Source organism: Martes martes (assembly GCF_963455335.1).
Source record: "Martes martes genome assembly, chromosome: 5".
Classification (NCBI taxonomy): Eukaryota; Metazoa; Chordata; class Mammalia; order Carnivora; family Mustelidae; genus Martes; species Martes martes.
In genome coordinates, this window is record NC_137892.1 from 17353859 (window position 1) to 17367379 (window position 13521).

Genomic DNA, 13521 nt, shown 5'->3' on the forward strand with positions numbered 1-13521 from the left:
AGAAAAATCTGAACAGACTCGTACACAGGGAAGATGAAGACACTGGGAGAAGACAGATCTGCACGTTAAGGAGAGAGACCTGGAACAGATCCTTCCCTTACAACCCTCAGAAGGAATTAATCCTACTCATGGCTTGACCTCAGGTTTTTATCCTCTGGAACTATGAGAAAGATAAATCTGTTTAATAAAAATAAAAAGTCCAGGTTGAGAAAGGTAGTCTCACACCTGGACAGTACCTGTCGAAGGGTAAACAGTGCATGTTCAAAACACAGTGGCTCCTGATGGCCCATCCGCCATCTGAGATCACCAGGGTCACTGCTCTGCCCTTCCATCCCAAATTCTGACCTTCACTCTTCCCCTCAAGGGTCTTCAAGACAACCATTTCCCATCAAGTTCCCAGTGGGTCTCCTGCCCTCCTCCCTGGCAGTGCCTTCTCCTCACCTGGCTTGAAACGTAGGCGCACCTCTGGGGCTGGGGCTGAGGGCGCTTGATCCAAAGCTTTCACTCTACACATCCATGGCTCCCGAAGTTCTCATCCCACCCCAACCTGATTCCACTAGATATTTCACAGGCTGTGGGTCCAAACACACTCAAATCCTTTGCACCCCATAACAGGTCAAGTCGTGATTTGAGTGTCACCTTTCATCTACATTAAATTTTAGATAGACAACATAAAAACTTAGTATTATGTCCTAAAAGCTGCAGGAGGCAAAAACTCTTATCTGAAATTTAAGTCTCCTACAACCCTACTTTTGTCCCTCCCTTTCCTTCATGCTCAAGTGCAGACACACCCAGGACTGGCACCTTTGTCTTTTCTGGACCACTAGAACAATGTCCTCTCCACCCTGCAGACCCCTCCTTGCCTGAAAGGGGGGAAGAGGAGGCATCTCCCCTGCCCTGACTCCCCCATCAACAGCCCCCCCAAACACACTCTGCCCTTCTCTTCCTCCCTCCCCTGACACGGACAGCAAACATTACTGATACATAAACTATTTTATTTAAATAAAATCAGGGGCATACCCTTTTTTCTCTCTCACACACACTCACTCTCTCTCACACACACACACACACTCCCCCAGCACATGCACACACGCATGCCCACGTCCTCCCTCCCTTTCTTCCCTTCACCCATGGCCACCTCAAACCCAGTGGTTCTCATAGTGACCGCCTTAGCACAGGGAGACACCCTCCATATGAAAGCCCACTCCTCCCAGGTGACGGCAGCAGCACAAAGGCCTAGGCGCAAGCTGTCCTGCCCAGAGTCCAGCTCTCAGACCTCTTAGGGCGGCAAAGGAGGAAGGACCAGTTCTCCCAAGGCACCCAGATCTAGCGTGGCTTCCCCACCTTCCCCACCATAGGGCCTGGAGCACCACCAAACACCCAGAGTTGCTCCCCATGGAGGGTGGGCCCCCTCACCCCAGGGCAACCCCTACCTACAACAGAAGGCTCTGCAGCCAAACTTGAGCATTTCCCTAAGGGATCCTGGAGTAGGTATTGTTTGGTTTGGGAGAGAGAGAGGGAGAGCAACTGAGCACCAATTTCCCTAACTCCACCCCGCAGGAGGGTGCTGAGATTCAGCTCAACATCCTCTACCCAGAAAAAGTAAACCCAACTCTGCAGCAGGAATGGCAAGGCTCAACCATCAGGACCTCATTACATGTCCACCTGCCAACATGGACCCTTGTTAGAGACCCACTAGCACCTTAGCAATGTTAACAGCCCAGCCCAGCTGGGGAAAACACCATGCACACGGGAGCCTATCTGGAGTGGGTGGTGTCCTCTGTGTTGACAGTGGGGTTGGGTTTCACCTTCTCTGACACTGGTACCCTTCGAGTCCTGCTTTGTGGCACACATAGCAAAGTGGCTTAGGTCATGAGGAGGGAGCACTGTAGGGATCAGTAGTGTCTTCCAGACGCACACAGTCCTACAGCGCATTTCAGGTTCCATATGGGCAGACCAGGACAGAGGCCTAGGGCACAGGGCTGCCAGAAGAGCTCTGTAGCATCCCTAGACCTCGGGAGATGGGGAGGTGGAAGGAACACCTATTTCCTCGAGCTAGGGCCAAGATGCCAGGACTTGGGTCCCACACCCACCTTCTCCAATGGGCTTCCCTGTGCCTTCTAGACCAAGTTCCCTGAGGGGAAAACCAGACAGATGGAAGGAAAGCAGAAAGGGGGCAGCAAAGGGCATCAGACCATGAGGAGCTAGCAGGAGAGGGCAAACGTGAGAGCCAGAGAAAAGCCTTCTGAAAGGGTAAGGCAAAGAGAGCTGCCACCTGCGAGGAGGGAGCTGGGAGGGCAGGGACAGGGAGAAATCCACCAGAGGCAAGGACCAACCTGACCTCTCCAAGGGAAGCAAGGACCTGAGGAGAGGAAGCACGGAGCCTGTCCGGCCCTACAAGGGCCAGTGGTGGTGAAAGGACAAGCCACCCTGAGCATGGACTACAGGCTGATGCTGCGCTGGTGGCGGCCCCCACGGCTCCCGCTCCGGGAACCCAGCTCCTGGCCATCCAGACTGGTGTGGTCTGAGAGGCCCCGCAGGTGCTCCACAGAGTCACATTTCTGCAGGTCCGAGGCCACGGTGCGCAGGCTCAGCAGGCTAAGCGTGTCTGTGTCGGGGGCAGCCCCAGGACCCAGGCTACTGCCCTCCTCCAGGCCCCCGCCTTCAGCCCCCTCAATGATCCCACTGTCCCCATCCTCCCCACCATCAGGCCCAGCCTCTGCCCCCACAGGGGAGGAGCGCCGCTGGCCTGGGGCATGTGGGGGCTGGCCCCGGCGCCGAGCATGAATCTGCTCGCTGATCTGCTCCAGGTTGCGCAGGGCAACTGAATAGCGAGTCTTGGCCTGGGCCACCTGCTGCTCCAGCTCTGTCACCTTGGCCTTGTGCTCCTGAGGAAGGAGGAACAGAGTGAGGTGATCAAGCACTCTGAGCCCCCTGAGCACTCTGCACAGTGCCTCCTCTCCCAGACCACCCAACACAAACCCGCAGGGCTCTACTCCACTCAGCCCAGCCCTCTTTGGTCTTCCTCTTTGGATTCCTCTTCCCCAGCCTTCCTGCCCTGCTCCTCACCTAAACCTGACCGTCTAAGACCTTCCCACCAGGTCCTCATTCCCACCCACTCCTCCTCTCCCCACTGTTCCCTTTCCCTTTCTGGCCAGTTCCTGATCCCCATTCTCCCTGGTTTCCCAATTCCCACTTTCTCTCACTTACCTCCTTTCGACTTCATTCTCTGCCAGCACCCATCCTCCAAACCCAACTCCCACTCCTGTAGGTCATTCTAAGCACCTGTCCTACCACCTGTCCCACCACACTGGTCTGGCAGATGGCCCGGAGAGGCACCAACATCCCCTCTAACTGCCCTCACTCTCCATGCCTGTCCCGTTCCTGCCTGTTCACAGACCCTCCCCCTCTCCCACTCCTCCCCTACCTCCAGAATCTGGCTGAACTGGGCCTTGAGCTCGAAGTAGGGGCGGCTCTTGCCAATGGCCCGCCGGAGCGTCTTCTGCAGGGCCTGGACCCGAGCTTCAGCCTGCTGGCACAGCCGGGTCACCCGCTGATGCTCCCGCTCACCACGAAGCCGCTCCTCTTCTGCTTCATTCACCTGGCCCAGATGGGGCAGAGGACATCCGTCACTGACCGAAGACCCATGCTTTTGCCTCTTGAGATATGATCATCCTTCAGGAGCTGGCATTTGCTGCTAGAGACTAAATGTTTGTATCCCCCCAAAATTCCTATGTTGAAATCCTAACCCCTAAGTGATGGCATCGGCTGTGGGCCCTCTGAGAGTTTGGGGGCTCAGTTTAAATGTGATCAGTGCTCTGGACCTGGAGAGCTCCCACTCATCCCTTCCACCTCAGTGAAAGCTTTTTCACCACACTGAAAAGACCTCCAGCTGTCCAGGAATCAGGAAGCAGGCCCTCACCAGATACCAAATCGGCCTGCACCTGAGCTTGGACTTCCTACTTCCTAGCCCGAAGAACTGGAAGAAATAAACTGTCACTAACGCCACCCAGTCTATGTGATTCTGCTGTAACAACTCCAATGGACTAACATCTTCACAAGGTGAAGGTGGCTGACTGGAGCTGACGCCAGGGATCCTCCCATAACCCCCTCTCTTTGAGTAGCTGAGAAATGATACACAAACTACACTTCAAAAGGTACACTAGCAAAGCCCAGACAGGACAGAGAGCAAGGAAGAGGTTTGGCCTGAAACAGAATCAAGGCTGAGGGAAGGCCTGAGTGGAGAAGAGAGAGAGGAGGCAGGAGGGCGATGGGATGAAAGGACAGCAAAGGAAGCAGCTGAACCTGGGAAGACCTGCTGACACAGCCTGGCTCACCTTGCAGGTGGCATGGTTGAGCATCTCCTGCCAGGTGGGGTCTAGCCGGTTCTTGTCAGCCATGACACCCTGCTCAGCCACAAACACCATCTCCCGGGCAGCATTGTGCATGCTCACGGCCCGCTCGTACCGCAGCGCTGCCTTCTGAGTCTCTTGCTGGGCCTGGGAAGAGAGGGCCATCAGGATGGGGAGCCCCAAGGACCCCCGCCCGCCCATGGAGACCCCGCTTAGATGAGGACAAGAGAAGGAGGAAGGCCGGTTGCAGTATCGGCTTCACTTCCCAAACTGCACTGAGCGTAAGGGCCAAAAAAGTAACATTTTACCTATAAAGAGTATTTTGTAAGGCTATGACTTAAATAAAGAAATGTAGAAACTAAGATTGGAAAATGATACTGCCACTAGAGGGTGAGTGTGTGAAATCGGCATTTGCAAAGGCCACTGGCCTTTTCTGCCCTGCAGAGAACAAAGAAAAATCCCCACCACTTTAGATGCAAGATGGTTAGTGACAAAGACCAAGTCTTACAGAAAACACACCCCTGATTTCATCAACTCCAGCCCAGCAGGCAAGCTGAAGGAAGGAAAACAAGCACTCAGAAACAGTCATCACAGCCATGCTTACCAGAAAACAATGGAAACCAACCTAAGTTTTCAGTTACAAGGAACTGATTAAATGAAAAATAATAATAAAAGGAGGAAATATTAGGCAGTTCTTAAAAATTACAGCATGGGTATATATTTTTTGACATGGAACCATATCATAATATAAGTAAAATAAAGGAATAAAAATAGCACATGCCATGTCATCTCATTTTGGCAAAATATATACCCCCGCCCCAAAAATTAAGGGGTTATCTGTGCTGTATTAAGTATGTTTTTTATTTTCTATATTTTTTGATGCTTTGAAATCTTGGGGGCCTTGTGGCCCTCCCAGGGCTAGCTAACTCCTAAAAATAGTAAACTCCCCTATAAGCACACCTCTCAAATGCAAACCAACCAATCCAAATCCCACCACCCCCTTTATCTAACTCTCACACACCAGCATTTCCCCTGCCCTGTGTTACCCCAGGGCCGGGCACCAAAACACAGAGACCACCCCCAGAGCCCAGAGCCCACGATTATTCGAGCTATCTAATTCTAAATTTGCTAAAGGTTGCCTACCACCCGGCCTTACCCATTCCTTCCCATTATAAGCACAATAAAGGCTCTAAGCCAAGGTTTCCTCTAGTACCTTCCATCCCCTACATGGTGTGGCATGTCCTTTCTTCTTGGAAATGTTAAGTAATAAACTCTCCTTTCAAGGCAGCTGTCTCTGTGTCTGCCACCCTACCATACTTGACCAAAACAAATCCTAGGTACAAAAAACATGAAACATGCACATGGTAGGATTTGGGGTGGTTTTGGTTTTCCTCTTGTCTTACAATTACGGTTACATTACAGTCTTCCAATAATGAACCCACAGTATTTGTGCAGAAAGAAAGAAAAGAAAGAAAATAAGGGGAGGGATGGGGAAGTGGAAGGGGAAGGGAGAGAAAGGAAAGGAAAGGAGAAAGAAAGAAAAAGGAGGGGAGGAAAAGGGGGAAGGAATGACGGGGTGAGCAAAGAAAGAGAAATGAACCAAAGGGAAGAGACATAAAAAAGATATGAGAAAACGTTCCGTCTCACACCCCACACAGAGGCAGGAGAGTCCAGGGCCGGGCTCTGCACACGGCCATTCTGGAATGCACACCGGCTGGCCATACCTCCTTAGCAAGCCGCCGAGCCTCATAGTAAGGCCGGGCCTTCTCGATGCAGCTCCCCAAGTGGGAGCCCTGTGTGTTGAGCTTCCTTGCTGACTCCTGCAGGATCCTCCGATAGGTGGTCCTGGCCTCCTGGCAAAGGGATAGGGACACAGGGCAGAGGGAAGGCATATGTGTGGGTCCCAGCCCCTCGCGCTCTTCATACATGCCCCTTCCCTGCCGCCATATTGAACAGGGAGAGGAGACACCTCCGAGACCAGCCCAAGGGTGTGAGGAAAAGGAGCAACACTCACATCCAGCTGCAGCTCCACCTGGTTGATCTCCTCGCTGGCCTGGTTCAGATGCTCTAGCTCTTCCTGCCGGAGAGGGGCAAAAAATTAGAGCAGTGGAAAGTAGCCTCATGCAAACCACGTGGGCTGGAAGGGCAGTGCAAGGAGGAAAGTCCACCTGACCAGAGAAGGGAAGAGATGCAGGAGGCTCTGCAGAATGGCTCCTTGAAGGAGACCTAATAACATAGTCTCCTGCAATCCTCCCCAACTTCATCTCTGCATCCGATCATTAAACCCCCATTTTAACAATGAGGAAATCAACATTCAGCAAATGGAACACACATGCACCCGCAGCAAAATGGCAGCAAGCCTGCCCTCTCTTCATCAGATCGTGTCACCTTCTCTTCACACTCCAGCCAGAGGTCTCTGCGGAGCTAAGTCAGAGAACGCTACCCCTCGCTACTCACCCATCACAGGTTTTCTACATATGCATCACAGCTCAGCATTGCTGAGACCCCAGCACTCAGAAAACAAAGAGGTGGCCACTCTCGGCCCAGTAAGCAAGCAACAGGCCTTGAGCGGTGTAAGCAGCTCTAAGAGGTGGGCATGGTGGGGGCAGCAGGGTCATCTGCCTCGGCAGGAAAGGCCAGGGCAAGATGCTCAAAGTACTTGCTCCTAGGCTGGGTCTTGATGGATACAGAGAAAAGAAAACCACCAGTGACAGGAAGGAGCCAAGAATCAGAAGGAGAACAGGTGCCTGGGGCAGGGAGCTTGTCAAGTAAGAAGCCAGCAAGGCTGGGACATACAGAAAGGATACCACAACTTTTCCCAGTGGCAGGGGAAGCCCTTCAGAGCATGGCACCACCTGGTCTGTGGTTCAGGAAGGCAAATCTGAGCAATACGAGGGACGTTTACAAGAGCCAGGGAGAGGCTGTCTGCAGTATTCCAGGTGGGCATGGACAAGGAGGATACCAGACAAATGCAGGACACAGAATTATGAGTCTGATAGGTAAGGTCAAAATTAGGGAGTATCACATGACTCAAGAGGCTTCTAGGCCTGCCTGAGCAGTGGGCTGTCAGAGACCCCAGGTCCTCACATAACAGAGTCTGTGGCAGGGAGGGAGGGAGAACCTCAGGGAGAAATCATGAGCCCACCATGCCAAGGACACTCCTGAGAAAGAGCAATGCCCAGTGAGATTCCTGACACTCAGCTACAGGATCCTCTCCCAGGGGCCTTGCAGCCCCTGGACAGAGTGATGGAACCCAGCCTGAGTCTGCTTGCTGCCCACGACCCAGACATGACCTGCACTTGGCAGTGAGTGATGCTGCCATCACTGCCCCCACACACCTCATCTGGCCCTTCCAACAACCCAGTATATGATCCCCTTTTAGTCTTTTTATTTCTATGCCTTTCCTCAACCCCTAAAAGGTTTGAGACAGCAATTAAGAATCCAGGAAACCAAATTATATGCCCAAATTACAGTGAAAGGAAGAAACATATAACAGAACCAGGAACAAGGATAGGGAAATATGCACGCCAACAACAATGCACGCCCTGCCTCAAAGAAGGCCATAAATTTGGCTCCAAACTTTACAGAGCAGAACAATCCAACAAATATATACATGAGCCTCACACTGAATTTTTAGTTTTCTGGCAACCATTTTTAAAAAATGCAAAAGCAAACAGGTTAAGTTGTTAACAATACATTCCATTTATCCCAAATACCCAAAATGTTAAAATTTTAACATGTTATCAACATAAATTATAAAACATTTTTACATTCCTTTCAATCTATGCCTTTGAAATCCTTGTACATTTGAGTCTTAGGGCACATCTCAACCTGACCAGCAGCATGTGGCTCCCACCCTGGCACTATGGGTCCAGAAGCTGGTGCACGTTAGTCACACAACCCAGTGACCATAAGATCTCATCAAAATGCTATGGAACTACAAGCAGGTGACATGGCTCAAAGGACCCCTGAAGAGGACCAGGGGCAGAGCCAGCACCACCTGACACACACAGCTCTGAGTTTCACAGAACTTTCCTACCCAGGACATCACCTTCAGTCGATGGAAAGATTCCTCAAAAACCACAGTTCTTGTCAGGATGAGAGGCAACCTCTCCCACCGTGAGCCTACTCTCCTCTAGCTTGATTAGGCCTGCAGCGGGTTTCAGGCTATCCAGAAGAGAAGGTAACAGTGCTTTCAGCAGCTCCTGCAAGAATACGCTTTCTCAGCTCATTCAAATTTGCTAGATCGGAAACAATGAAGCAGGGAATTAGGGGCAGAATTGAAACTGGACCTAGGACCTGATGAGGAATTTGGCTTTCCCGCTACTGTGACCACCATCCTAGAACTAAGGACATCCTAGGATGGATGCCTCAGAGAAGACAGGAGTATAATCACCTAGAAAAACCACAGTCTTGGTAGGAAAAGGACATGCAGGCCTCAGGAGGCAATAAACTGAGTCTAGAGGAGCAGAGGAGGTCAGTAAAGGCCATCCTGCAACATTCCCGTGGGCAAACCAAGGTCTGATACTGGATCCCACTCAGTTCCATGGCCCAGCATGCTCCTAGATCCTAACAAGATCATCACAGGAGTGAACGGCTCTCCATAAATCATCCCACTGGGAAAAGGATGTGAAGGGCTCCGGCTACCGGCAAAGGGCAGGAGTGGGTACATCTTCCTGTAAGGGAACTTGTGGCCACACAGCACTTCCAGCAACTAAAATCTTTTGATGATGAGGTCCACCACTTAGTAGCAAAGCTCTTTCTAACAGGACCAGGAGACCGGGGAACAGAACAGGCTAGAGGGCAGGGTGGACAACCAGGCTGGGGCAGACCCAGTGCAAGCACTCAGGGCTCTGTTTGGGGAAGCTGGCAACACATTCCTTTTGGCCTGCTCCACCAGGGACTCCTGGCACCCGGATGAAACGGAATTTGAACACGATGAAGTCTGAGTCAGCACACATCATCCATCAGGGAGGCCGCAACCGGCAGGGAGGGTGACCTTCCTGGGGCACACCGGGCACATTCCAAAGATGCCAGGCCACTGAGTCAAAGGCACGGGTGCTCAGCCAACAGATGCTCCTGACCACCTTGCGCAGGCCACTGAAACACTTAAGCCCATGGTGATACAGAGCCAGGGTGATGCATGGCCCAAGGACTGAGAAATAGGGGAAATCTGACTGTCCTGTGAGAGCTAAACTGATACTTGGGAGGAGGATGAAGAGGTTACAAAGTCACTCTGAAGAGCCTACAGAGGAGGTAAGTGACTATGTCCACTCACCTGAGGATGAACATGCCCATCACAAACAGAACTGAGAAAGTCGCAGGGGAAGAAACACAGACCCATCCTAGCACCACCCTCCTTCATTTCTTCCCTCCACGGGGACCCTTGCAGAAAGCCAAGTACCAGACTGAAGGCCTCAGAGAACTATGCTGAGGTCAAGGCCTAGAGAAAAAGCCAGTGGCCTTCCCTGGGGGACAGCACACTCCAGGCAGGCCTAGAGCTGGCCTCCAGCTGGCTTCCCTCCAACTTCCAGAGGCATCCCACCAGACAACAGCGACACAAACTGCCCGCCAAGAAACCCTACTCCCCACAGGAATAAGAGCCTTGCCTTAAGAGTGACCATTTCTGGGAGTTTCAGAAAATAACTGAACAGAGTCCCTAGACTTTGGGATATCCCCTGGCTCAGCAGAGACATGTAGGCTGCATGTCAGATCCACTTCTCACCCCACCAACACCAGAATTCACATTTCTGGGCATGGCTCAGGGACAGGTCTTTTTAAAACCTGCTGGTGGATTATGACAGGTCTGTTAGTGGAGACCCACAAAATACACTGAGAATCCATTTAACGCACTGAGACAGTTACTCCCGAATAACATGGTCTTGTGTACTGTCAACACCAAGAGGGAGCTCACATGACACATGTCCCAATATCTTCCAAACGCAGAAGGGCTGAATGCTACCAGCTTTCTCTGTGAGAAGTGCCCCTCACATCAGGCTACCTCTCCCACATGGCAAGAAGATGCAAAAGCCCAGCTAAGGGCAGAGCACTGGCCCAGCCACAAGTGTGCCATCCAAGGTAGAGGCCCCTACAACAAAACCTTCCCTCCATACATGACCCACACCATTCCACAATGTGCCTCCCTGTTTAGCAAGAGAGACTACGGTCTGCCTGTCCCTCTCGCTCCGGTAACACTGTGAGCTCCCTGGATTCAAGGCAAATCTTATGCCTTCGTGGTACTCTCCGACCCTCATCCAGTAGGACTCTGATGGTGGAAAACTGTTCTACCTCTGCAATACCAAGGGCAGCTGGAGAACTGCAATTCTATTTTTTATTTAATTTTAATTGATCTTACTGAAGTAGCCACATGCGGCTAACAGCTACTTTATTGAACAGCACAACGTGAGAGTGCCTCTTCGTGCTGCGGCCTTTGCCTGTGTGGGCACTGGAAAAACACACAGGAGCAGGAGAGACTGAGCAAAGAAACCACCCACAGCAGATTCTCCCCTGGAGCAGAGCAAGGAGCACTGGAAGGAGATGCATGAAGCGCATCACCCAGCCGTCCTCCCCACAGAACAGAGAGAGGTCTCTTTCCCAAAGTACTACCTACGAACTTTCACTGAGAGATAAGCAGAAGAGTTGTGAGAGACAAGAATCAGGACCACGGCAGAGCAGAGCGAGGAGCTGAGCCAATCAGCTCCACCAACTCCTCACTTTACAGAGGAAAGAGGTGAAGCTCAGAGATTACATAACTCGCATGAGAATCACAAAGCAGGGGGCTGGAGGTTGCTCCAATCTCGGCCCAACGCATTTTTCCCTACAACTTACTTCCTCAGTAGACGACGAATCTGTGGAATTAGCAGGAGAAACTGAGCTGTTTTCAATGCGACACCCATGAGACATGGCAGAAATAAATTACTGGCTCACGCCAGTAAACAAACGGCTCACCACAGCTCCAGTGTAAGCGTGGACACAGCTTCCTGTCCCCACCTCCAGGGAACCCCCAGCAATACGGCAGGAGGATACTAGGATCAGATTTTATTTCTTCTTGACTCACAGAAACAACCTAATAAAATCCTGTTGGCAGAGAAGCCCAGGAATGCAAGCCCTGAGACGCTCTTGCTCATCTACAGGTGTGAGTCACCTCTACATCCGAATTTTGGAGATGCTGCCAGACCCTACAGCAGACTCAGCCCCCAACACACGGGAACCTCCTGCCTTCACCCACCCAAGCAGCTTTCCCAGTCATTGCTCGGAAACACTACAGTCCCACCTCCGCTGACCAAGCATCTCATCCACACCCGTGGCTGTCCTCTTCCCCCACGGATCCGAGGTCCCCTTCAAAGATCTGCCCATCCTAACAACTACTAGCCTGTCGATACTCCAAGGTAATAAATCGGCTTCTCTGTTCATTGGTTGTAACCAGCATCCTCAGAACTGGGAATCTGTGTTATTAAGGACTGACCATGGCTCACGACCACTCCCTAAACACATAAGAACTTCCCTGGAGGCCTCCCTCTGTGGATCCACTGCAGAATGTGACATGTCCAACCGTTTACAATTGCGACCGTCCCTGGGGAGGCGCTGATATGGAAAGGAGAGAAGGGAAGATACGAAACTGCCTCCCAATCCCAAAACCACCGCGTTGCACAGCGCATCTCTGAGCTGAGAGTCCCTTCACTTGTCTGGAAAGGAGAACAAGAGTCCTCGTCTCCGCTGACCCAGAGGAGGCCCTGCATCTGAGGCCGGTCTGCGGCTTCGCGCGGTCGGGCCCTCTCTGCCCTGGCATCACACACAGCGCTCTCAGCACCGGCCACGCCGTCCTGCAACGACCTGCTGATAAGCCTGCCTCCCTTTCCTGCCCCAGTGCACAGGGCACGGGACAGGGGGTCAGTCTGACCCGTCGCTCATCGGACAGCTCCTCCGGAGAGCTGGAATCTGGGCGCCCTGCGTCTTCTCACCTGTATCCGAGGATCCAGCTCTTCCTCTTCCCTGGGAGACAGTTTGGCCTCGCTGCCGTGGCTGCCGCCTCTCCCGGGCTCCTCCGCGACCGGGCTCCGCGGGGCTTCATCCTCTACCACCTCGGCCCGAAGCTCCCCCTGAGGGGTCTCCCGCCCCCCTGGCGCCGGCCTGAATTCGGCCATGCTAACGGGGAGAGGGCACAGCCCTATGCACAAGAAAGGACTGACATGCTGGGACCAGGGCCCCAGCTTGGGACCTCCCGGGCTCTGGGCTGCAAGAAGAAGGGATTCTCCTCTCGGCGGGTGGAAGAGGGAACAGAGGGACACCCCCACACCGGCTTAGAGGCCGAGAGTCAAGGCGTCAGAGGCGCTTCTGCAGCGATAGCCTTGTCTGTGGAAAAGTTCTTCCCTGCCCGCCACGAGCAGTCCACCGGGGGAGACCCGGAGCAGCCGCTCCGAGGCAGGGGGCAAAGGGGGTCTGGATCCCGGGCCGAGGCCTGCGAGGAGTAGCACCATTCGGGAGGGCGGAGGCAGGCGCCTCCAGGCTGTGGCGGCAGCTGGAGAGACGAGGCTGGGCCCGAACCGAGGCTGCGGGGTGCCGGTCTCGGGGGAGCTGCGGGGGAAACAAAGGCCAAGTGCACGGGCAGCGTCAGAACACACTTGGGCCACCAGCTCCGTCCGCACCCTCGGCCCCCCGGGAACGGCACGCTTGTCCTCACAGACTCCCACATCCTGAGCAGACCCCGGCGCGACTACTTTCCCCGGCCCTCAAGGGCTAGAGGTCCGACACCTCCCGCGTCCCAGCCCCTCCCCGACTTCCCTCCGAGCTCCCGTCCTCTCTCCACACCCCCCTTCCTTCAGCCCGCCCCTACTCCACCCCACCCCGGACCCGGGCTCTGCAATTCCCCCAGTAACCCCCCCCCAAGCCCCGCCCCACCTCCTCTCTTCAAACCTGAGGACAGCCTGCGCCTCCCGCTCCCAACCCCACTCGCTCCCTCAAATCCCGAAGACCCTGCCCCAGTCCTCTTACACAGCCGGGTGCAAAGCCACCAGGCCCCCACACACACGGCCGAACCTTACCTCAGTTTACCTTCCCGTACACTGAGCTCCTCCACTGCAAACAATCTTCCCCCTCCCTCCCCGCAACAAGCCCGTCCAACCAAATGCGACGGGGCCGAGAGGAAGCGGAAATACATCATCCGCTAACC

The 13521-nt window shown here is 53.4% G+C and overlaps 1 protein-coding gene across 1 annotated transcript; it reads right to left on the reverse strand.

Annotated features, from left to right (window-relative positions):
* Positions 1 to 976: 976 nt before the first annotated feature.
* SH3BP5L (SH3 binding domain protein 5 like) lies at positions 977 to 13483 on the reverse strand. The gene is made up of 7 exons (XM_080803492.1): positions 13394 to 13483; positions 12314 to 12926; positions 6367 to 6429; positions 6077 to 6205; positions 4338 to 4499; positions 3428 to 3601; positions 977 to 2888 (listed from the first exon to the last, which is right to left on the reverse strand). Exons 2-7 carry the CDS (start codon positions 12494 to 12496, stop codon positions 2442 to 2444), a joined length of 1158 nt encoding a protein of 385 aa, XP_080659618.1. The 5' UTR covers positions 12497 to 12926; positions 13394 to 13483; the 3' UTR covers positions 977 to 2441.
* Positions 13484 to 13521: the final 38 nt, after the last annotated feature.